This window comes from Chinchilla lanigera, unplaced genomic scaffold (assembly GCF_000276665.1).
Source record: "Chinchilla lanigera isolate Chin_1 unplaced genomic scaffold, ChiLan1.0 scaffold00010, whole genome shotgun sequence".
NCBI classification, from domain to species: Eukaryota; Metazoa; Chordata; class Mammalia; order Rodentia; family Chinchillidae; genus Chinchilla; species Chinchilla lanigera.
This window is the reverse complement of record NW_004955411.1, coordinates 19,755,501-19,780,677: the sequence shown is the minus strand read 5'-3', so window position 1 is coordinate 19,780,677 and position 25,177 is coordinate 19,755,501. Positions and strand designations below refer to the sequence as shown.

Genomic DNA, 25,177 nt, shown 5'->3' with positions numbered 1-25,177 from the left:
TGAAATTTGAAACAGGATATAGTGATAGAAGGGATGGTGGTAATAAAAATAGTCTATCAGCTTAAATCTACATAGTACATTTTTAGATTTTCAGCTATTTTTTTACAGAATTTTTTTCAAATAAAGTTAATTTCCAAGTACAACATCTAGTGTCATTGAGGAAACTCTGAAGAAACACTTTTTGAAGAAAAGAACTAACTTTTCTAAAAAAATATAGCTATAGATACAGATACAGATATAGGTATAGATATAGATATATATTCTTTGTGTTAAATATTTTAAAATTCCATCCATAACCCTTGTTTATTTTGCTTAGTTAGTGTCAGAATAATTACAAGGATCTATCTTACTCCCCATTGGTAGTAAAGCAGGATATCTCAGGAGCAGCAGCATCAAATTTGTTCAGGAAATTCTTTGCACTGGAAGATATGTAGGATATTTGCCTACTAGATGTCAGTCATAGTATTTGCCTCGGTTCTGATCATTAAAATGTCTGTGGCCATTGCTTACTGTTTCCTGTTGGGGTGCACAATCACCCCCATTTAAGGCCTGTTGCAATGGAGAATTAAACATTGTCTCCAGTTTCATAGAGAGGAAGACATTGTTATATTAGAGTCTTCTAATACTTGTGTCGATTATCTCTACATTTTGTATTTCCTCATGGTAATTATTAGCAAAATGCAAAGCATCAAGATGATTATTTCCAGCATTGCCAGGAATGTGGAAGTAGTAAGGACTGTGGGCTACTGGTTTCAGGAAGCAAAGACAGCTGACCAATGAAGTAGGTGACGAGCAGTGCCTAAGAAGGGAATGGTAGGTAGTGTTCTCAGAGTCTGCTTCAAAGATGGAAGGAGACAGCCAGTGCATCTGTCTCAGTCTTTGACTTGGGCCTCAGGTTGAAAATGTGAATAGGGTTTATATTTCCACAAATGTGGGACTTCTGTGCATTTTGTCCATTTTGTTTTTGTTCCAATCCAATGACATGGAAATACGTTGCATGTCTATTTTTATAATGGAAGGACAAGATTTTACAAGAGAAAATCAGTTGCATATATTCCTGTGGGCAGGAGAAGCATCTTCCGCCTTCTCTTTTTACGGGCTGTGATGATCAGTTGTGTTCCCAAATGATTCCTGTTATGTCTTTTGCTGCCCAATTCCATATTGAGTTAGCATATGGCAATGAAGCCAAAAGGAGAATTTGTCCCCCGATTATTGAAGGTGATGGCGTGGTACATTTCCTTGAGTGAATCCTCTTTTTTCTCATCCTTACTTATTTTCAAACTTATTATTATTATTATTATTAGTAGTAGTAGTAGTATTTTGTCTTTTTTTGAGACAGGGTCTCACTATGCAGTTCAGGCTGGTCTTGAGCCCACTTTATAGCCCAGGCCAGTCTCGAACTCGCAACGATCCTCCTGCCTCAGCCTCCCAAGTGCTGGGATTACAGGCTGGCACCACCAGGCCCTGCTCAAACTTATTATCGGTGAGGTGGCTCACCCCAGCTCTTTCTGTCTTCCTTATTCTGTGTAATAATACAGTTTTTCATGATGAAATTTCTGTAAACCATCTAGGTAAGAGAAATAACAATGGAAGGAAATCTAAATGTCTTGTGGGTTTCTTTTTTTTTTTTTCTTTTTATGTTTATGAAGGAAAAAATAGGGGTTTTCATTTTTCTTAGTTATCCCTAGAAATAAGCTGTTAGATTCTATACGTATGGATAGAAACAGAATGATATCAATGTTTATGTGCAGTACTGTTAAGGGTAGGAAAAAAAATGCATGAGGTAATTTGAAATGTAAGTTGTATCATTATAGAAATCTGGTTTTTATTGCTCTTTTTCTTTCATTGAATTTTTAAAATCTGTAATTGCTGAGTAGAGGGCACTGAAGCTTTTCTTGAGTTTTAAAAATTTCTGTGTTTTTATAAGTCTGTGTTTTGTTGCTTTAATTGGCATTACTAGGCAAGTTACCCATATTGAAAGATGTGTTTGACATATTTCCTTTCATTGTAAAGAGTACAGTTATCAATATGACATATTAAACAAAGTAAATGGGAATACACCAAACAATAGAAGGGGAAAGAGGTTAATTTTCAAATGAATTTTAATTGATGTTCTTTTCAGCTTTGAAAGGAGGTTGTAAGTGGACACTTTTAGACAATTAGCAAACAATTTATATAATGAGGAAAATAAATGTTTCTAAAAAGTATTGGAGAACACTCCAGATATATTAGTAGTTTTGCAAAAAGCAATATTAATTTTAAAAATATGATGTTCTTTTTTCTTTCTTTTTTTGAGACAGGCTGTCACTACATAATCCAGGCTGGTTTCAAAATTGCTCTGTAGTCCAGGCTGGCCTCAAACTTGTCACAATCCTTCTGCCTCAGCTGCCTGAGTGCTAGAATTACAAGCATGTGCCACATGCCTGGCTTAGGTTTTTTTGTTTGTTTGTTTGTTTGTTTTTGTCTTTTTGAGAAAGGATTGCACTTGAACTCACTGTGTAGCGCAGGCTGGCCTTGAACTCACTTTGATCCTCCTGCCTCAGCCTCCCGAGTGTTGAGATTACAGGTGTGCACCACGATGCCCTGCCAAAGTATGGTGTTTTTTTCTGTGTTATAATAACAATGACAATGATAATATTAACTGACATATATAAAGTACTTAATGTGTGCCTAAAATATGAGTTCTTTAATTCAATGCTCATATGATCCTATTAGGGAGGGTCTGTACTATACCTCTATTCCAGATGAGGAAAACTCAGCAGTTTTCTCTTAATGTTCTAGGGATGGGTGTTTGGATCTATAACCTGCTCCTATCAGACTGTCTCCTGTTATTTAAATTTTTTTTTATTCAATATATTTTCACAGTGAGCGGTTTCTTTTACTTTTGTAAATAAAATTATAATCTATGTACATATACATAAAATACCAACATGGTAAGCAACATTAAAAATTTGCTGGTAAGACATGACACATGTGAGAATTTAAAAGACTAAATTCTTATAAAATATAAGATATATTTGACACTTTTACAGTTATAGAAGTTCTAATGTACTAACCATGATGGATAGTTTGATAGGTAGATAGGTACGTTCATATGTACCTTCTTATCTCTAGTGCTAAACTGGAGGAATAGAAGATAGAAGAAGGGCTTAGTTTCCTAAACCACAGGTCACATACGGCTTCCCTAAGGTGATGCTATTTGTACTTTCAATGAATACACTTGTAATGGCTTTAAAAAGTTCAGTACCACATAGCCTCCTCTATGTAACTGTCTCCAGATTTTAGAATGAATTTTTAAAGCATAAAACTCTTGTTAAATACTGCACATTTTGTATGAATATTACTTTGGTGGTCGTTTTTGGCGAGGAATTTAAAATTCTGCTTTCCTGTTAATTCTTTAGACTTTTCAAATATTTTTCTTTATTCCTATGATATTTTTCTGCTAAATTAACAGTACTTCTAAAGCACTGAAGTATACTATGAAATGGTTCATTTTTCATATATTAGTGGTATGAAGATGAGCTTTGAAATAATTTTTGGTTTTTGCAAAACATGAAGCAATACGTTCATTCATTAGTGTATGCGGTATTTATATTGTTTGTGATTCTTCCCAAGAGAGCACGTGTGTGAGCACACATGCACGCGCGCGCGTGCACACACACACACACACACACACACACAAAGGAAGGTAACAAATGTAGAATCAATTTTTCTCATTCTTCAAAAATAACTTTGGAGTTACTGGTAACTCCTAATACCTAAAAATACCATTAATTATTTTACTGTCATCTAAACACTCTAATTAAATTATCTCACATAATACTAGGTGATAGTCCTATGAGATAAACAGCTGGTAAATTAGTGAAATATAAGATCCAGAGAATAGTTCCAGTTAATGCATGATGGAAAATTTATTTTATATCATTTCTTAAAAATACAATCTTAAATATGAATTAAATATACTTTCATACATGTAAGTTTTCCTGTCCTACCAATTTTTTTTTTTTTTTTGAGACAAGGTCTCAACCTGTAGCTCTGGCTGGCCTTAAACTGGAGGTGACATTCTGCTTTGGTCCCCGTGCCCACCCACCCAGTGCTGGGATTACCTGGCCCTACCAAAGTATTAATAGAACAAATTTATCTGTTGGGACTCACTATTTCTAAGAAGTCAAGTCTTCTCTTTCATACTTGGCATAGGTCTGTTTTTCATTTGACCAACTTTTTAAGCAACTGGCTTGAAGGTAAAATCAGGATTTAAAGAAAATTATTGAGATTTATTTTTCTAGATTTTTGTTGTTAATTTTAATATTTTTTTCTTTCTGATATCCAAGGAGCAAAGTACAAATTTAATATATTAATATATTGTTTCATATATATATTGACAGGTCAATGTACACATATATCTTTTATTGTTTAATTTTGTTTCACAAAAATATTTATGCAAAAATCTGATATAATTGAGGTAGTTGTTCTGATATTTTAAGAAATATGTTCCCTAAATTGTATATTTGTGTATTGTAATTAAGAAGACAGCAGTAAGGTTTGAGCGTTCTCTATTTCCTTTGTAATATAACTTTATTTCAAAGCAAAGTGAAGGAAGTAATCTAATAAAGAATTTTTGATATAGATATTACAACAAGGACAATGTGTGAAATTATTCAGCTGTTGTATTATCCATGTATAAAGTAGGATGTTTAACTGACCATATTAAATACCCCTGTTTAATAGGCTATTAGAACTACAGGTGTAGTTCTTTATAGTTAAGCGCTCAATACATTTTACGACTGAACAAAAGCTATCTGTTTGAAAGTTTAGACAAACTAAATGACAATCTAAGATATGTTAAATGAAAACCTTATAAAGCAAATATAATGAAGATAAAAAGAACCATCATCTAATCTTAATAAAAATTATTTCCTCTGAATTCTAATTGTGTGAAATATTTTATAGTACTCAACACTATTTGTATGAAAAGAGAAAGATTTCAGTCTGGGAAAAATCAAAGCACTTGCAACCTTTATTGACACCATGTCTAGACATATTCTTTTACCATCCATAACTTAAAAAGATTAACCTTCTAGCCTTTTACTTAAAGGACTACTAATTCAAACTACCAAATAATCATGTTGAAACCTGGCAAAAGACATACTTACATTCTCACAGGGTTGGGACTCTTTTTTTTAATTGGTGTTGAGCAAGGATTACCCTTTATCTTGTCTTGCCATATATATTCTGTTCATTGTGGTGACATTAAAGTGAAATGCAAAATTTCAAGTATTTGCTATCTTGTTTTCCCATTGGTATGCTTACACTCACAAAATGTCTTTACAAATTCTTATGGAATACTTGATTATCCATAGATTTTATAAGACTGAATCAATCACCTGATCTCTACACATTCTGTTCACTTAAACAAATTCTCTAATACTTGTTTTGTTATCTATCTTTTGCTGAACATTTACCCAGAAGGGTAATTCAAGTTAAATGTCGACAAAAAAAATCTATTCTAAAAATATTGCGGACCCATTCCACCTGGTATCCATCTGTGACAGTATGTCTTTACAATCTGTCCTCTGTGGTTTCTTAACCTCTTCATTTGGGTGAAATTTTTGAACTGTATTTTCCCTTATATTCTGTGTTGTAGTTAGTACAAGTTGACATTTACAGATCTTTAGTCAGCTTTTAGAATGATTTGGAGCTAAATAATCAGGATTTCATGCACTCCTAGCTCTCTATCCATATTATTTTATAGCCCCATTAATAGTGTTATAAATGCAGTTGCTACATTTTAGTTATCTTTCTCTTTGTAGGAACTTTCAGCACATTTTTTTCATTTGGAAATGGGCACATATTCATTATTATCCTTTCCTGTGAGAAAATAGTATTTCATTTTGAAATATATGTTCATTTATCTGTTGAGTCCTGTACTTTGTACTGGTTGCCATTTTTTCTGAATCTACTTTTTTTTAATTTTAAAGAGAGTAGTAAATGAGAAACAAAGAAATAGAACAGTAGCAGCACACCAGTATCACAAACATAAACAAATCAAAGCAAGAACATTCAAAATGATACAGAGTCTCAAGACAAAATAATATGAATCAACAGTGGTTGTCACATTACATATCGCTATCCTCAACCTGAGTCTACTCTTAATGAGAAAGGACCATATCGCTTTATCCTATTTTCCTTCTTTATCCAAGTTTTCACTTTAAAATGGTGAAATAATGTGTGTACATCTGTAAGAAAGCTTTAACCTTTATTTTGTCATGTCCACCTCATAGGTGAGAGATCAAGCAGCTAATTTATCTTAGTTCTGTAAAATTAAATGAAAAAATGCAAATGTACAGGAGAGTGTGTTGATATCTGTGCATTTCTGCTCAGAATAAAAGAAAATACAAGCTATAAAGCCCATTGTATTCAAATTAGCTTTTTGTTTTGAATAACTCTAAAATTTTAAAAAGCCCATGACAAATAAATTGGAATGATTTTTCATAACAAGAGGCATTAATAATGTTTCTTCACTTTCCAATAAAAATATTAGTTTTATTTATTCTAATAATGACTTGTCTAGTTCCAAATTACTGAAAAAAATGAAAGTATTATGTAATCATTTTATGGCAAATTTAGGTACTCTAAAGGTAGAATATTCATTTTTATTCTTGTTTGACTTTGAATAGGTCATATATTTATTGAAGCATGGTCTCATCTAAAACAGGGAAAAGCTAGTATTATTTATCTCTTTGGCTTTGAAACAAACTGAATCTGATTTTTTGTTATAATTTATAATTCACAGCTTAATTGTCTCCCTGTCCTAGACTTCCTTTCATGTTCAAGGGATATGTTCTACTATACTTTTATGAAATATTTTCCATGTCATTTGTGCATTTATTTATGTAATTATTTTAAGAATTCTCATAGCATCAAGTTAGAAATCATCCTAAGGCATTCATCTAAACATGGTTTTGCAGTTTCCTTCCTGGACAACATAGCAAGAAACTGCTTAAGAGCGAAATCTTGCAGCATGTCCCCCCTTTCCTGGTGTAGCCAGGACTGGACTGTCCACTACTAAGAATGTGCCACATCAGCCTCGTGGATCTAAATATTATGAACTGACCTTTGTTGAGTGGCGTGGCGTTCAAATATGCATAAAGCTGTGTAATGAATATTCTTCATTCTTTCATTCCATAGGCATAGATATTGTGCTAGGCATTTGGAATCCTTGGATACATATATTGTAATTCCTATTCTTGCAGGGTTTATGGTGAGCTAAAAGCAACACACATAAAGAGATAATTGTGGAAGTATTAATGTCATAATGTTGGTATTGTATGCAGACTAAGACTATTCTCCTAAGGAGCTTTAGAGAGTCAGAACTAAGGGAGCTAAATCTTTAACTATAGTATATTTCAGATGAAATCAGTTATTTATTAAAACAATAAAAATGAATGAGGTGACTTTTTCCATTTTTAGCATAGCTATTTTAAAAATGAATTTATTAAAAGCATAATTAAATTATATTCTGCTTTTACCTACATTAATTTTTGTGAAATATTCTGCTTGCAGTTAATAGGACAGGGAGAGTTGTATTAGATGGTTTGCCTGCTGGGGAGATAACAACTCACTGCTAAGTAGTTTTCTTTTTCAAAGAATAAAAGGTAAAATAATGGTTTACTATTTTGTTTATCTTACAACTCTGTGTGTGACCCACCCCCTTAATTAGCTTCTTTTTTGAGGAAAAAAGGATTATGTTCAACATTTTCTTTTCCAGAAAAGATTTATTTTGCTTGTTATTTTCTTTCATTCCTAAAAGTTAAGGATTGAATGAATCTCTTCATCGTCCTGATGCATCTTTTAAAATGTCATGCTGGAGGGTAAACTGATTTCTTTATGATCTCCAGAAAATTTTCTAGTGACATAACAGAAATTATTATTTATCTCCGCACATGTGCAAACTGCCTTAAACTGCTTTCAGGTTATTTGCTCCGTAAGACTTGCTGTTGACTCACATTTTATAACTGACAAGACAAATGTAGCTTTCACAAAATAGCTGGAAAGATTCTTTTAAAACTGGTTTTTTTTTAATCATTGTAATCATTTTTGAAATTATTACAGAAAACTGATGATGAAAAGTCCTTGTTGGTTTGCTTTGCATTGAAAAAATTCTCTTTATTATAAGGAACTAAGATGTTATTTGTTTTGGGCTTTGGGCTTTGCATTATTTTTCTACAAATATTTAAGACTTAGTATAATGTATGAGAAAAACCAATCAGTGACTCACTCACAAAATATTCTAATTTTACTTCTTGGTGTTGAGCTAAAGTATTTATTTTGTTAAATGTCATGTAATGTAATGAAACGTGACACATTTATGTATATTTCTTATCCAGTTAAAATTCTTAACAACTGGAAATAACTTGCCCTTATGAAGTATTCCATTATAGCCAGATCTAAAAATAGCCTCATTGAAAAAAGTTAATAACTGCTACAAATAGCATTCCAGTGTAACTATGATTGTTCACTAACCTGTTTTACCCACTTCCTGTGTGTCTACCTGGGCTGAGCAGTTTTCTAACTTCACACTGATAAAATGCTATAGCTCTGGCAGGAAAGGTGACTTGAGTGTCTTTACTGTATTCCCTCCAGAAGTAGGAAATAAGTAGACAGCTGTAAAAGATACAAATTGAAGCTCAATATTTGTAATTTACTGAAGTAATTTCCTAAGAATATCAGAAATTTTAATGACCTTTTACACATAATGAACTGATGTACACTATGTAGAGCTACTGATCAAAATGATGCAGCAATATTAGAGATCATCTCACTAGTTTTTTTAAAAGCTGGTGCACTTTTTTGGTTCATTGCCTGGCACAGTGAGAGTTACAGAGGTCAGAAGCTATAATTACTTGGTCAGGGAGTAAATCATTTGGCTGTATAGCATGAATTTCTTGCTACACACATATCCAGTAGTGGGAACATACTTAAAAAATTTTCAAGGGTAGAAACTAGAGTGGGATCATAAATCTGTATAGAGATTCACATCATAAAATGGTCATAATAATTACTTAGCAGTATATAGTCTATGCCAGGCACTGTGCTACATTTATATATGAACTATATATGTTCATGCACAGTACTCAGGAGATTGTCTTAATGTTTTTTCCAGTTTAAGCATAGGAAAACTGGATTCAGAGAACTTAAGCAAATTTGCAAAGGTCATACAGGTAGTAAATGCTGGAAGAGAAACCAAACAGAATTTATATAAAGGAAAAGCAGTACTGGCTGTTTAGGATAATTGAAGTAAGATCTTATATGATGGAATTAACAATGTCAGTCATTACGAGTGTTATGTGTTGAGAAATATTTTTTAAATGATTTTTTGTTTTAAAAAAGTAGTGACCTTTAAAAAGAGAACTTCTCACTCAAAAGATGTAGACTTTTTTCTTTGTGTCTAGAGTCCCGTGGTCTGACATTTCTTGGTAAGTTAAGGAGAATGAATAATAGAACTAAATTTGCAAAACATATGGCCTTGTAGTGAATATAAAAAAATATTTGAAAATCGACCTGACAGTAGCATAAATGCTAAATATTGCCCCTTGTTTGAAGTCTTCCTGAAACAAATGTAGTCTGAGAAATCTGGTTGAGATTTCTTTCTCTTTTTTTTTTTTTGTCTTTTTGAGACAGGGTCTAACTATTCAGTTAGGGTTGGCCTTGAGCTCACTTTGTAGCCCAGGCTGGTCTCGAACTCACAACAATTCTCCTGCCTCAGCTTCCTGAGTGCTGGGATTACAGGCGCATGCCACCATGCCAGGCTTGTTCAGATTTGTGGCCTTCAAGGAAATCTTTTAAAATAAAGTAGCGCTGTTTCAAAAATAATCCCAATTGTTTAATTACTACAGATAAGCAATAGAATGTCTTTTACACTAACTTCACCTAATTTAAGTGTGTTTATTCCATAGAACACATAATGATATAGTTTTGCTATAGACTTTGATTGTAGATAAGGATACTCTTTAAATTCTTTTCCAGTACAGTTACTAAATCCTGAGATTTCCTAGTTTGTTCCTTTTAAAAAACAGGCACACCTGGGGTGTACTCCCAAAGTGGACCTATGAGAGCAGTACAGGGGAAAATCAGAAGGGTTTGCTATACATTTCAAATCTGTCCTTTTACAGGGGATGATTTTTAGTAATTTATTACTAACATAATTTAGTAATTTATTTAGTAATTTATTACTAAATTTAGTAATTTATTTAGTAATTTATTACAAAATTTTGGTACAAGTTTAAAATCCCATTTCTGAGAGGAGAAGAAGGGCTGAAGGGAGGGCAGAGGAATGGGAGGACAAAAAGAAGAATTAAGATGTATTATGTACAGGTACAAACTCCCTATGATGAGTTTGATCAATATCTCCTTCAAATATGTACTAATGAAAAATAAAGCTAAAAAAACAAAATCTCACTTTTGGGATCTACATGAACCAGAATGGATGTGTACATCATTGTGAATCCTGCAAAGTTTGACAAGAGTGGTACTGAGTGCTGAGGTACAGATCCCTGATCATAAGGGCGCCTGATATTCGGGCGGTGACGGTCACATCCGGGGCTACTGCGCAGATATAGGACAGCCCATTTGGAACCTGTCTTCTGCGTTATTGCTGAGGGACCACTGAAAGACCAAGTGGCCATTCAAATTTGTGTAGTGTGTGTGTGTGTGTGTGTGTGTGTGTGTGTAGTAGTAGGAGGAGGAGGAGGAGGAAGGGTGCAATAGCATACTTTTTAAAATGGTATTTCAATTAAAATCATTGTTGAAGGGGCTGGGGATTTAGCTCAGCGGCACAGCGCCTGCCCAGCAAGCGCAAGGTCGTGAGTTCAATCCCCGGTACCGGAAAACAAAACAAAACAAAACAAAACAAAAACATTGTTGAGTTCAGTGGCTGAGTGATTACTGTGGTATTGTTAAAACAAAATTTTCTGGATAGAAATATAAAAGAATCACTTTGTGGATAATACTGTAGAGTTAATAACAAGAATACAAGGAAATTGAAACCCAGTGGGCAGTAACTTTCTCTCAATTATATGCTCTTAAGTGGAGGAGTAAATTTCAACACAAGTCTTCTAAGGTTAAATCCACTTCTCTTTAGCTGTGCCACCGTACCTCTTTATCACAGCCTCCTATTTATAAAATGACATAAGAAAACAGACTCAGAGAATCCTAACAACTTTGTTTCCTCTTTTTTAAAAATCACCTTGATATTCTGTTAAAATGAACAATGTATAACTCTATAGGCCGTAGGAAAACACTTAGTGTATTGAAACTGATAATTTAATTAAAAATATGTTTACACAGTGCCTTTTATTTTATTTTGCATTATAAATCTTACAAATAATACTTTGGAAAACATTTCAATTTTGTCATGTAATGTCTCTAAAATATTAAGTATTGAATTCAGTGCCACAAAGAAATAACACAGGCACATATTTATAATGCTCTGAAATGAATTTTCCCTTCAGTTTTCAAAATCACTGGTTTTTATACAAATGTGTATCTCTTTTCACACACTTCTTTCCCCCATATTCTTTCGTATACTTTCGCAAGTTAGTTGTAGGTTAATAGGGAGAGGGCCCCACCGTCTAGAATATACTCATTGCGTTAGGGTGTTTTCATCCCGCCTGCGCACTGTTCTTCCTCAATGTGAAATCTCATAGCACGGGAGGTCTGTATTTTAGGTGGACTTTCGTAATTACTCCCACCGAGGCACTGTCAATAGGATTAAAATACAGATTCTGGATCAGTCCATCCTGGATGAGGTCAGCCGTCTGAGCAGTGGGAATGCCGCTTCTACGAGCTGTGCTTTCTCCTCTGCTTAGAAAAACATAGATATTAACATGACACGAATATTTGAAAGCTCCTGTGGAAATAGACTGGCTGTGCCTAAATTCAGTAAAGTATCCATCTGCAATAAATAAAATAACAGCATTCATTAGACTCCTCAACTACGTATGTATGTAGATTCTACAGTAATAGTAAAGCCCAGAAAGTTTCAATTACAGAACAATCCACTTATAGTTCATAATTAATAAACTCTTTGCAGCTGTATAACTGTGGCCGGAAACATCTGCAAAGCCTCATGTTTTACACACAGACATACATAATTCCTTCAGAAAATGTTCACTTGTGCTTGAAATCACAGGTCTGGAAACGACGTGAGACCTGAGGAAGCTGAGTCTGGTTCTGTTCAAGGAGCTCATGGTGAGGGCCGGGCTGAGGTGGGGTAGAGGAAGAAACCCAGCCCTGGTCAGCAGAATGACCTGCAGGAAAAACTAGGAGTGTTTAAGAGATGCGCACGCACAGCAGTTTTTATGTAATGCAGCAGAAATCTTTCCTAAATAAAGGTGTAAGACTGTATTATTTCCATTATAAAATTACTACCTGTTACTTAAAACATAAACTATTATTTATGAAACACTGAAAATATACCTCAAAATAACCAGTGGGTAAAAACAAGGTAGTGCTAAATATTTTCACTTTTTAAAATAATTTGTAATTTCTCATACCTAAACTTACCTTTCTACAAGTAAATGAATATGGAGTAAATGTGTTCAAAAACTAAATTTAAACTGATATAGTTTGCTATTTTTCTTAATGTTTATAAACGTTCAGATTTGAGGAGACATTATTAAAGATTTTCTTATAAGAGTTGTGTTAAAGTATAATTCACATACCATACAATAGAGCCGCTGAAGTATAAAATTAAATGGTTTTTAATTTAATTACAGAATTGTGCAACCATCACTATGAATCAATTGTAGAAAGCTGACATCACCCCCAAAATACATCCTGCACCCACTCAGATACTTGCTATTTCTCTTTATTCTCTATCACCCAACAAATACTCATCTGTATTCTGTCTATATAGGTTAACCTATTTGGACTACTTTATGCACATTGAATTATACAATATATTGTCTTTTGTGATTGAATCTTTCATACAGTATATTGGCAGGATTCATCTGTGAAATCATATATGTATAGATGTATCTTTTTGATTGGTAAATAATATTCCATGACATTTATTTATTCATTAGGTGATGGATGTTTGGGTTGTTTTTACTTTTGGGGACTTAAGATTAATTCTACTATGAATATTCATGTACCAAATTTTGTGTACTATATATTTTATTTCTCTTGGGTTTACACCTATGAATGAAATTGTTGGGTCTCATGGTGGCAATGTTTAGCCATTTGAGGACCTGCTAGTGGTGTGAGGAGATGTTCCTACTGGGGCCGTTGGGGTTTACACCCTCACCAGTGGTGTTAGGATGTTCCCACCAGGGTCGTTGGGGTTTACACCCTCACCAGTGGTGTTAGGGTTTCTGGTTCCATTTTCTTCTCTTGGACATTTATTATTTTGTTTTCCATTATAGCTACTCTTCTGGAATGTGAATGGTGTCTCACCGCAGTTTTGCTTCGCATTTCCCTAACGGCTAATGTTGTTCAGCATGTATTTTTTTACGTATTTATTGACCGTTTTTATATCTTTTGTAGAGAAACTAAATTTAGAGTCTCTGATTTAATGGCCTTATTAATTTAGTGTTTACCTTATGACTTCTCTTAAATGATAATTTGCTAAATTGTTTAATAATATCACAAGGTAATAGTGGGGTCATTTTATTATCATTCATTATTCAAAGACAGGGGCAATTGTAAGGAAAGGCCTGGCCAAACAAGATGGCATAATGTGCCTGCATTCCCAGTATTTGGGAAGCTGAGGAGGCTGAGGCAGTAGGATCAGGTGAGGTCAGGAGTTGAAAAGCAGCCTGGTGCAACACAGTATAGCCCTATCTCAAAGCAAAGCAAAACCAACCAAACAAACAAAACCACTTAGTACATCTGTCATGTTTGTTGTGAACACCTGGAAAACTTTTAAAACATAGAAATATTCAAAATTCAGTGATTATGATTGGGTCAAGGCCATAATGTCTAAGGGGTCTTTCAAAGCTTTCCTAATACTCAGCTATGGATTAACAATGCCTTCATGCCCAAGATAGGTCAGGTGTAAAAGTTGGAGTTTAAGATTTGCAAAACTTAACTCATGGAGGACCAAGAAACCTTCTTTGTCTGTGGAAAACCTTTAGAGTTATGTGGATTTGCTAGGATAGCAGAGAGGGAGGAGACGCTCCTCAGAAATTAGAATCAGATGAGATTTCTCCTAATCAGATGAGACTTCTCCAAAGCTTGCCCCTGTACATCGTAAACTAGAAGCACCAGGGGAGTCTGGGTGCCTGCACCCCTGGTCAGAGGGAGGAGGAACAGTGCGCCATGGAGCTTGTTGTGTAGATTTGGTAGCCTTTAGGAATTTTCATGGAGTGTACAGAGTTACAACAGCATGGTTGTTCAACTGAGCGGATTCAAATTCAGAGGACAAGTATCTCGGTGCTTTATTGCTTGGTATCTATTGAAGACAACTGTGAAATCTTTAGGAGAGTTTGAGAATACACGTACAAAGATTTAGTGTCAACTTCCTTATCTATTTAAATACCTTTGGATTCAGAAGTTTAGTGCTGTATTATTATTATTAATTAATTAATTTATCAGCCGGGCATGGTGGTGCATACCTGTAATCCCAGCACTTGGGAGGCTGAGGCAGGAGGATCACTGTGAGTTCTAGGTCAGCCCGGGTGAGTTAATATAATAAATTACTTATTTCATTATAGTGACTATATCAGATATTATGGCATAATATAATTTATAGATATATTACCATATATATTGTTACTGTCTAGTATACAAAAGTTCCATTTTTTTTAAATTTAGATTCTCCTTTTTGTTCTTTTCTACTTTAAAAAACAAAGGATAGTTCATGACTCTAGGATAATGAATTTATTACATTCTTTAAAGCCCTAAGGGCTGGAATAACAGTGAAAATAATCAATCTCAGGACTTTGTGGTAACTGAAAAAAATACCATTATTAAAAAATAGGTACAAGTTTATTTTATAAAAGTAATAAAATATTTGATGCAAAATTTGTACATATGCCCAGCCTTTATCAATACAGTATAATATTACTTTAAAAACAATATTTAGATGAAAAGAAAAAAATGAAAACACATGATGTTAAAAATGGTTTTATTGTAATTAACTTTACCATTGTGTACACTCTACATTGATTAAAGTTTGCTTTGAGTTCAAGTGCTATTGAGAAACAGAGGTTCGGGGGCTAGGGATTTAGCTCAGCGGCAAAGTGCCTGCCTGGCAAGTGCAAGGTCGTGAGTTCGATTCCTGGTACTGGAAGAAAAGTAAACAAAGAAAAACAAACCAAAAAAAGAGAAACAGAGGTTTGTAAAGCTGCTGATGCCCAATTCCTAGAAAGATTTTCTTGTACACTTCATAGATATGTGTAGAAGAAATTTATCTTTGACGATTTGGAAAGCATTTACCCGTGAAGACCTTTTCATAATAATTCTGGCAACACAGCTGCATTTATAGACAGGAAGAATTGTTTAGATTTCCATGAAGCCTTTTTAGCAATTACTGGAGATTTAATCTAATTCTCCCTTATGTGTATGACTCCCAGACATGAAATCTCACCCTGGTTGCTCTTGTTGAGTAACAGTTCTAGCTTGCACATGCAGGTATTTTCACCACAATTTCTGATTAAAAACTATTTATTACTTCCTTCTCAAGCTTTTTACCCCACATTGCTCACTATTGTTCCTAAGAGATAGAGTTTTTTTCTTCACATGTTCTTGGCTGTCGTCCTAACATCCCAGCTTGGAAGGTTTTGTACTTTTAATAACTCTAAATTAATAGTTTCCTCAGAGGTTAAATGAAAACCGACTTGTTACAACTTATAATTTTCAATGTTAACTGCGACAGAGTATTACTCCAAAGAAAAAAAAATCAAGACTCTTCTGGTATTGCTTCTATCTGTTTAATGATAGTTGTACATGTAGTGCATAATTTTGTGGGCACATCCAATGCCAAAATTCATAGTGGAATTGAGAATATCTATTTTACGTATCTCGTTCAGGTGTGCTAGAATATTATTTCATGGTTTTCCAAATTAAAATAATAGCTTTAAGTCAATAGAAGTGCATGAGAAATGATAAAAAAGAGCCATTGGGAATTACTTGAGACCCCTTAAACGAGAGCCAAACTTACGTTCATTCTGCAGTGAATAGCATATGGCTGAGTGTCAGTGGCCCCGTGTTCAAAGTCCAGTTTCAACCTAGATGAGTGGAGTTATATGAAAAACTTAGGTTACTTTTGCCTCAGATCTGCTCATCCAGTAAATGGGAAGCAGAATTCATTGTAATTTGAAAGTTGAGCAGTAAGAGCTTTAGATTTCTTTACATGCAGTATTATGTGTGTACTCTAGAAATCGTGTCAGTCGACTAAGAAGTGCACCTGCTAATGTGTAGGGGGAAATGGGAATTCACCTTTATTTAGAAGTTTTTATTTGAAGTGGAAGAAAGAGTGCTGAAGGGATTTCACTGTAAGGCATTAGCTTGCTGCCTTTTAATCAGGAAACCTTACCCAATAAAGGTCAAATCATGTTGCTATGGCGTTTCTCTTTCTTCTTAGTCCCTGAACATTTTCTGTGAAAAGTAAGTAAATACCCACACAGTATCATACAACACTCTTATCAGTCTCCATCTCTTCACTGTCTTGCCTTCCCTCTTTCTTTCCCTCTCTCCCTCTTTCTCAGGAATTGCTATGAAAAAATCTTTATAGGGAAATGCTTTCTCTCTCTCTCTCTTTCTCTGTCTGTCTGTCTGTCTCTGTCTCTCTCTCTCTCATGTATTTTTTAAACATTGCCCAAAACCTTAATGCTTCAAACTGTATATAAGGCATTGCCTTCTCTGTTTTATGGATGTTATGTTTAATCTTCCAATATAGATAATACATAGAGCAAGATACAGTGAATAAAGTGTTTTTTTTTTTTTTTCATCCTGGGAAACCTAAAGCTAAATCCCTTATTCTCCCAGTTAGCCTTCAGATCATATCTCTGTGTGTTACATTGTTGGGATATTATTTTGTAACTAAATTCATTAGTTTCTCTGGGCCTTCGATTTGTACTAACTGCTGCTGAGAGCATGTGAAGAAGCATCCCATTTCTCTGCCTGATGCGTTTATATGTGCTTTCCGCTCATACGAACTGAGACACCAGTGAAAGGCAACTTAACAGACTTGCCTCTGCAGGAAGTAATGGTTCGTGCGTTCACAGGGAAACGATTACAGCTCTAGCTCTCTATCACAGTACAGCATATCTTTAAGCTAAATTTCTAAGTCTGTGAAACAACTATCTTTTCATGTAAATGCATGTTACTTTCTTGCAGCTCACATGATCATATTAAGCATTCAGAATGAACAAAAATAAAGAATAGGGTTCAATATTTTTCTGGAAACTGTCATCTCATGATAGCATTGTTCCCACCTCCCACTCCTCAACAGAGAAAATGTAACTGAGTTTCTGAATGATGGTACAACAGAGAACATTAAAATTTCAAACAATATATTAAAATTTAAAATGTATGTTAAATATTCAGCGACTATTCTTTTTTAGATTCGATTTAGGAAATGTTACTGAATGAGTGAGTCACCAAAAGTTAAGAAGATATTCATGTAATAAATAGATCTTCATTTCATACAGATTGTTGACATGATGAAAATGTAACCTACCTATATTTTAATTAGAGATACATATAAATATGTAAAATATCCAGGGATGTTAAATGGTGAATGGTTACCTAATTTAGTAACAGAATCTACATGAATAAGAGCAACTCGCTGGAAGATAAGAGAGACATCTGTACATCCCTGTGCATTTCTGAGAGCTGCTACTGGGTTAGCGTCAGCGCAGAGAAACAGGGTTACAGCCTGTGTACAACTGCTGCCTTTCTCTTTGTTTCTGCCAGCACAGAAATTTCCTATTCATAGGGCTTCATTTTTAGTAAAAAAAAGGAATTCTCATAATGGAACATAGCCTGCATCATAATGTAGGTATGTTGGTAAAAGCATATCTTGAAGTTCCTGATAATTTGGGGAAAGGTATTTTCATCATATTCAGGTCAAGGTTTTCACATCATTATTGTAGTAACCTGGTCATTCAAGTTATGTTACTATTTTTCAACATCGACCAAAGATCTGCAGACTTAATTTGCTGCTACAATAGATTGAGAAAACATAACGTTGATTGTGTTGATGTGGCAGAGCATACAAGTTACTTATTTTTGGAAACAAAGTTAGGATGGAGTTAAATAGCCAAAGTAAATTTTCGAAGATTTTTATCTACATAGATGACACTAGAGTTTAGCTTGGGCTTTAAACTTCTGACTGAGGCCAAATGAAGCTGCAGGTCTGCTGTATCATTTTGCTCATATTGTTGTATCTGAAAACATATAACACGAAGCTACTGCTACACACTAAAATAAATATCATAGAGCTTGTTTTGTAAATATCTTGTGTTTTGCTGAACATTCCTAATTTTTAAAGGGGGCTTTTCACTTAGTCTCACGTTTCTATTTTCACTTTCTTTTGCATACCCAGCCTGCGGGCGTGGATTCTACAAATCTTCCTCACAGGATCTTCAGTGTTCTCGTTGTCCGACCCACAGTTTTTCGGATAGAGAAGGCTCCTCCAGGTGTGAGTGTGCGGATGGGTATTACAGGGCTCCATCTGACCCTCCATATGTTGCGTGCACAAGTAAGTTCATAATGTGAGATTTGCAGAGCCCTTCCATTCATTTGTCCATCGCAGTATCACTAAGATATTATTGACGGGCTGGGGATATAGCTCAGCGGCAAAAGCGCCTGCCTGGCAAGCGCAAGGTCCTGAGTTTAATTCCCGGTACCAAAAAAAAAAAAAAAAGAGAGAGAGAGAGAGAGAGATACATATTGACTCCACGAGTATATTCTTAGTTATCTTCAGCTACTCTTAAAATTTTCCATAAATAAAGATAGGGAGTAAAACACCATAGGTGTATCATACATCATTTGCAGTGTAACTTTCATGTCATCAGGGTGGATGTATCTTAATATTTTTGGTATATGCTTAGCAGGAATCCTAAAATTAAAAGTTATGTTAGTCTTGCATATATGTGAAATGGGCTTAAAATCAGTGTTTTCTGAATTAAAATTCCATTGCTAAACGGAGCAAATCTCACTTTTTGGTGCTTCAATTAATGAGTATTTGAGAGGCTCAGATTCAAAGCCAGTCCCACACATTAGTATAAATCATTCTTGAGTATATTAAGAATGAATAAATGTATTCTCTGTTATACGGTTAAAAAGAAAACTATTTTTAAACAACTGTACCACTGTGTTTTTGGTGCTTTAACTGTTCTTTTTTAATTGCTTGGAAGAAAAATAGCTAAAGACTGTGGCAAAAATACAAAGACAGTTGTTATTCTGTTTTCATTTTGACATATTAAATGGAAAATAAATAAGGGCTCTTGCCAAGTAAATTCAAGGAGGCTTTTATACAGCTTTTCTGGTAAAGGTAATGAAATATTTACGTGAAAGAAAGCATTTTAGATAGTTTTCTCTTTGGTAATTGGGCCACTTGCTTGCTATCCCCCTTAGATCCTGTTGTTCATTTGGTGTATATGCACTTTTTCAATTTTTGTTTGTTTCTTGATTTTTTTTTTAATTTCCAAAGGGCCTCCGTCTGCACCTCAGAATCTCATTTTCAACATCAACCAAACCACAGTAAGTTTGGAATGGAGTCCTCCCGCAGACAACGGGGGAAGGAACGACGTCACCTACAGAATACTGTGTAAGCGGTGCAGTTGGGAACAGGGCGAATGTGTTCCCTGTGGGAGTAACATTGGATACATGCCCCAGCAGAGTGGATTAGAGGATAATTACGTCACTGTCATGGACCTGCTAGCCCACGCTAATTACACCTTTGAAGTTGAAGCTGTCAATGGAGTTTCTGACTTAAGCCGATCCCAGAGGCTCTTTGCAGCTGTCAGTATCACCACTGGTCAAGCAGGTATGCTTTTTGTTTGTCTTTACTGAAAGAATAATGTGTGACTTGGTGAGGGAAGTTTCTTGTTTGAATACTTAATTAACATTATAACTCTTGTTTCCCTAGATTGTTAATTACACATTTAACTTTTTCTTATTTTTTCTATTCTGTTCTGTTCTATTCTATTCTATTCTATTCTATTCTATTCTATTCCATTCCATTCCATTCCATTCCATTCCATTCCGTCTAGTCTAGTCTAGTCTAATCTTTGAGAAAGGGTCTCACTATGTCGTGCAGGCTGGCCTTATGTAGCCCAGGCTGGCCTCAAACTCATGGTGATCCCCCTGCCTCAGCCTCTCAGTGCTGGGATTCTAAGCATGCAGCACCACACCCTGCCGCTGTTGTCTTTTAAACCATTACAAAGTTCTCTAAAATCTCCAGAACCTGGTAGAAGTGAATGAGGATAAATCATAAACTTGTTATGGTCAATGGAAGTTAAATAGCTCTTTTGAAAGATCTAGATGAGGAAAGTAAAAATGTCAGTCAAAATGAATGAAGGATATTTCTCAGATGCTTATTTTGTCTGTGTGGTGTATGCTCATGATCAGGATCTACATAACTGTTCTGAAAAATGAGAGTTGGCTGTGCTACCTCACATAATATTAACTAATTTTTCACAACATAGAACATAGTCTTTGTAACATATGACAGCTCTGCATTTAAAGTTGCATGAAGGAATTTTAAATTCATCAGTAGATTTTTGATTATATGAATGTCCATAATATTTGAATAAGTACTTGGCAGCTTTGAAAAGAAATAATAATAATACTTGTGAATGTGTAGCTTAGCCTAAACGTAGTTTTTTTTCATTTTCTTACTGACTTTTGAGATTCGCTTCATGGCCATGCTTTGTTATGACAAGTCTGTTATCGAACGTATCTATTGGGAAGAAAATTTCAGAAACTGAAAACTTTCTAAACCTTCAGAAAAATCTTACGACTGAAGGAAATGTTAGGAATTGAATCTTCTGGAAAGTTATTATAGCTGAAGAATGACCCTATGAGTAGAGGTAGCTAAGTGTTTCATCGTCATTAATAAAATTGGACCTACACTAGACTATGAACTTGTGTCTACATTGTGATAGGTGTATTACGAGCTCCTCAGGAGTTCTGGCTGACTGTCTAAAATCAACTAATATGATCCCAAATTCATGGACAGAGGCTATTCTTGTTCTTATGCTCATTTTTTTATTATTTTAACAAAATTTCTCCTATTTAAATTATATCTGTATAGCGAAAACTGTGCATACTTCCCATTCTAAACAGATTAGTACTTCTAAAGATTTATTCTGCCATTTATTTAAAAACCTGTCTTAAATCAGATCTGTGTAAGAGCAGATATCATAGACAAAACATGGAAGCTTAAATCTTTAATAACTGGACAAAAGAAGTAGCTGATTTAACTGATGTTTTGACTACTTCATTTTGTCATCAAGATTTACAATACAATGTTAGTACCCTTTTAAAGTATTTTGTTGCAAGGTATTTTTGTAACATTGGTTTATATTGAAATTCATCATTAAATACTTACAGAGTAGGTTTGAAGCATTTCATAGTTATGACTTTGACATCAGAGCTATCTTCTGGAACCATTATTAGGATCTTTTAAGAATTTTAATGAAATAGAATAACTTTTATTTGTTACTAATAATATAATGAGTGATATCTTACTTACTTTTTTACTATAACCCTAGGATACTGATCTGCTACCTGAAATAGCTTGCCAGCTTCACCAATTTTGAATTTGTTTTCCATCTTAAGTGTAATTTAATTTTTCAAGGGGGTGCTGCATGTATTCACTCAGTCATTGTATTTCCAGAAATTATTGTGTCAAATATTTCTCAGTGCAGTAGTTAGACGAACCATCTTTGGATATTGTTTTATTACAAACTAGGTTTGGTTCCTTTGTGGGACCTTTTTAAAATTCTTTTTGCTTGTTTGTTTTTGGGGAAGTAATTGAAATATGAAAAACTAGATTATGATAATTATGCAGCTCTGTAAAGTGTGCTAAACATATTAACTTGTATGCTTAACAGGAGTGAATCTTGCAGTTTATAAGTAATGAATCAACAAAAGAATAAATAAAAATAATAAATACAGTAAATTTATTAAAAGAATAAATATAAAGGTTTATGTACTTTTATATTAAAATATTAATTCATGATTACTGTCTCAGTTGTATATCAAATGCTAAAACTCACAGCTTCACACAGTTATCTTTTTCTACTTTCAAGAAGAAATGCGTACAATAGTATAAAATAGTATACACAGAGAAAATTTGGGATAGATAGTGTTTATTCCTCAATTTTTCTATTCCTTTTGTATATGTTACCTGCTTCCAATTGCCAAAATTTTTATTCTTTCCAAAATAATAGATGATTTGAATCTTTTCCACATTCATGACTAGCCAATAAAGCCTACAATAATCCTTGAAATTCTCATTCTTCTTTGAGTAAACAATGTTGCTTCCACCCTAGCTTATGCTACACTCACTCCAATAGTGAATTTAAATCTGGATATTTGATCATCAGCAGTCCCCTGTTATGGGAAGGTTTATTAAGAGAATCTGGATGTGTCCAGGAAAGAACAGAGACTAAGAATCAAAAATTATTGGCCAGTGCTGGAAAGGTAGTATGTATACTGCATAGTTTCCTTTCTGTTAAGTTTTGAGTCTGAAATGTAAGACCTTATGTCAGTGCTTGTATAAATAGTTGTATAAATCCATCAAGTACCTCTTGTCCCTTGCTCAGGACAGGAGCAGGGACACTGACTTTAAAATACCAGCTCCTGATATGCCACTATGTGGGTAAGCTTTCAAGGTGGGTCACTAAAGTTTTACCTGAATAGAAGATGGATAAAGTACTATCTTCCTATATTATTCTGTTAAAGCAGGTAACATTAGCCAAGACTTTAAAAACTACGTATTGTTATACAAGTGCTATTTTAGTGAGTAGCAAAATGTAAATTTATTAGTCATCATTTTATGTAAGTTTCTGAGAACATATCCAGAAAAAAACCACCAATATTTTTCTCTTTTGCAAAATGGCAGAAAATAATGAGTACAAAATTAGCAACATATGTTATATTGTTTGGGAAGAGAGAAATTAATTTTGTTCGGTCAATAGAAAGTAGGACTATTATCTAGCCACTGATTATCATAAGACTTCTTATAATCATAAGATTTCTTATTTAAACTGGTAATTTTAGGTTTAAGATGAGATTTATTTAAAGAAAAATAATATGTGAAGTCATTTATTTTTCATATTTACTTACCTGGAGCATAGAACATATATAAATTGGCTGAAATGTGCATTCTATTTTGTGCTGGTTTTAAGGGATATATTGGTCTATTGAAGTCAAAGACATTAAGCTTATGTATATTGGAGAATTTTTTTTTAAAAAGAATATAAGTAATGGGGAGATCATATGTATTTCACTTATGACAGCAGGATCCTCATTCTTACATTAAAAGATTCTTGAGTAATATAGTCTTAGGAGTTATTTTTAAGTACTATTAAATGCTGTGATTTTTGCTTGTTTTGTTTTGTTTCTATGGACTGAGTCTTGCTGTTTTGTCTTGGCTGGTCTCTAACTCCTGATAACAATTGGTCTTCCTGCCTCAGCCTCCCAAGTAGCTAGGATGACAGCTGTGTGCCACTGCACTGGGCTAACTCTCACCCCTACTAAGTGTGAAACACTGAGAGATGCCAAGGATAGAAAGTTAGAGAATGACTTCTTTTTCTGACTCCATTCTGTAGCAACATATACGTACACATACAATGATGGTACACATGATTGTAATATAATACCTGCTGTAAAACATTAAGAGCAAAATATAGGAATGCTCAAGAAAGAATGATTCATTCTTTCTGTGGAAAAAGGGGAGTGTTTATGGAAAAAAAGTGCCAGTAAATCTAGAGTTTCAGAATGGGTATGGTTTTGCCAGATGGAAAACAAGTAAGTCACATTGTAGTATTTTAAGAGAAGCACCATGTCTACCCAGTTATATTATAATTGCCACTATATGCCTTTTACAGTCTGTGTGCTGTACTACAAAAATGCTCTGTAAATGTATGAAAGTTACAGGAGCTCACCTGAAAATTACTGTCTCTTTCTGTGACAGTTTTATTCACTCTGAGATGAATTAAGCAGTTAAACAGTTCTTAACTTTGTTAGTAAAGATAATATGAAATTATAAAAATAAGTCCTGTTCCCAAAGGGATTTAGGGAATTTAGAAATTATCCTTCAGTCCAGCACCTTGTCGTGTTTATGGACGCCACCAGTGACTAACACATTTTATTCTGCACACAAACTGTCCCACAGTGTTATGGAGTTAAGACCAATGGGGAAATTGGTCATACACAAGAAAAAATATACGATTAAGCAAGAGTAAAATCATGGAGACATTGTTGGAAAAAACATGCGATTTCATAATAGATGATAATTGCATCAATTTAGATAGGTTACTTCAACTCTTTGAACCTGAATTTTCTCTTAAAATAGTATCATACTGTTTGACTCTAAAATTATAAAATCTGAGCTTATTTACTGATACTATATCTCTGTTAATTTTAAGAAGAGTGTCAGAACTGAGTTATTAAGCTTCTTAGAATTTATGTAAGTCCCTGGGGAACTGAGGGACATAATACATAAGACTTGGACTTATATCCGTAATAAATGGACAAATTAATAATATAATATCAGCTGTATTACTATGGAATATACTATTCAGTGTGAAGTATTAACAACTGATATATGTACATATTTTATAATTTTTAATGGCATTGATTGCTTCTTTAATGCTCTAGAAAACATATGGAAGCTATTGGGATGAAAATTTTTTGAAAAAAGGACATACATAGTTTTTGAAATTGGGCCAATGCATAGAGTTCAGTTTATAGTAATTTTATTAGAAAACGTTCTTAGGATCAATATCATTGAATGAAAGGGGAGGAAACAAGACTGAACTGAGGGGAAGTGTTCTACTGTGTAATCACTAACCACATCCCTGGGGAGCTCTTTGCATGTAATGAATGCTCGGGTTATCCCTAGGTGAAATCAGTTCTATATTTCTGTGTTGTCTAGACACTGTCTGCAGATTTCCCTAAGAAATAAGGTGTTCTTTTGGAAAGAGAGAGAGAGAGA

The 25,177-nt window shown here is 34.2% G+C and overlaps 1 protein-coding gene across 4 annotated transcripts in view; it reads left to right on the top strand.

The window, feature by feature from the left end:
- Positions 1-25,177, top strand: part of Epha7 (EPH receptor A7) — a 163,273-nt gene that overhangs the window by 34,741 nt on the left and 103,355 nt on the right. For all 4 annotated transcript variants that reach the window (XM_005377772.2, XM_005377771.2, XM_005377770.2 and 1 more), the window contains exons 4-5: positions 18,551-18,706; positions 19,661-19,996. In XM_005377772.2, coding sequence (XP_005377829.1) covers positions 18,551-18,706; positions 19,661-19,996 — 492 coding nt within the window. The remainder of the gene's footprint in view (positions 1-18,550; positions 18,707-19,660; positions 19,997-25,177) is intronic.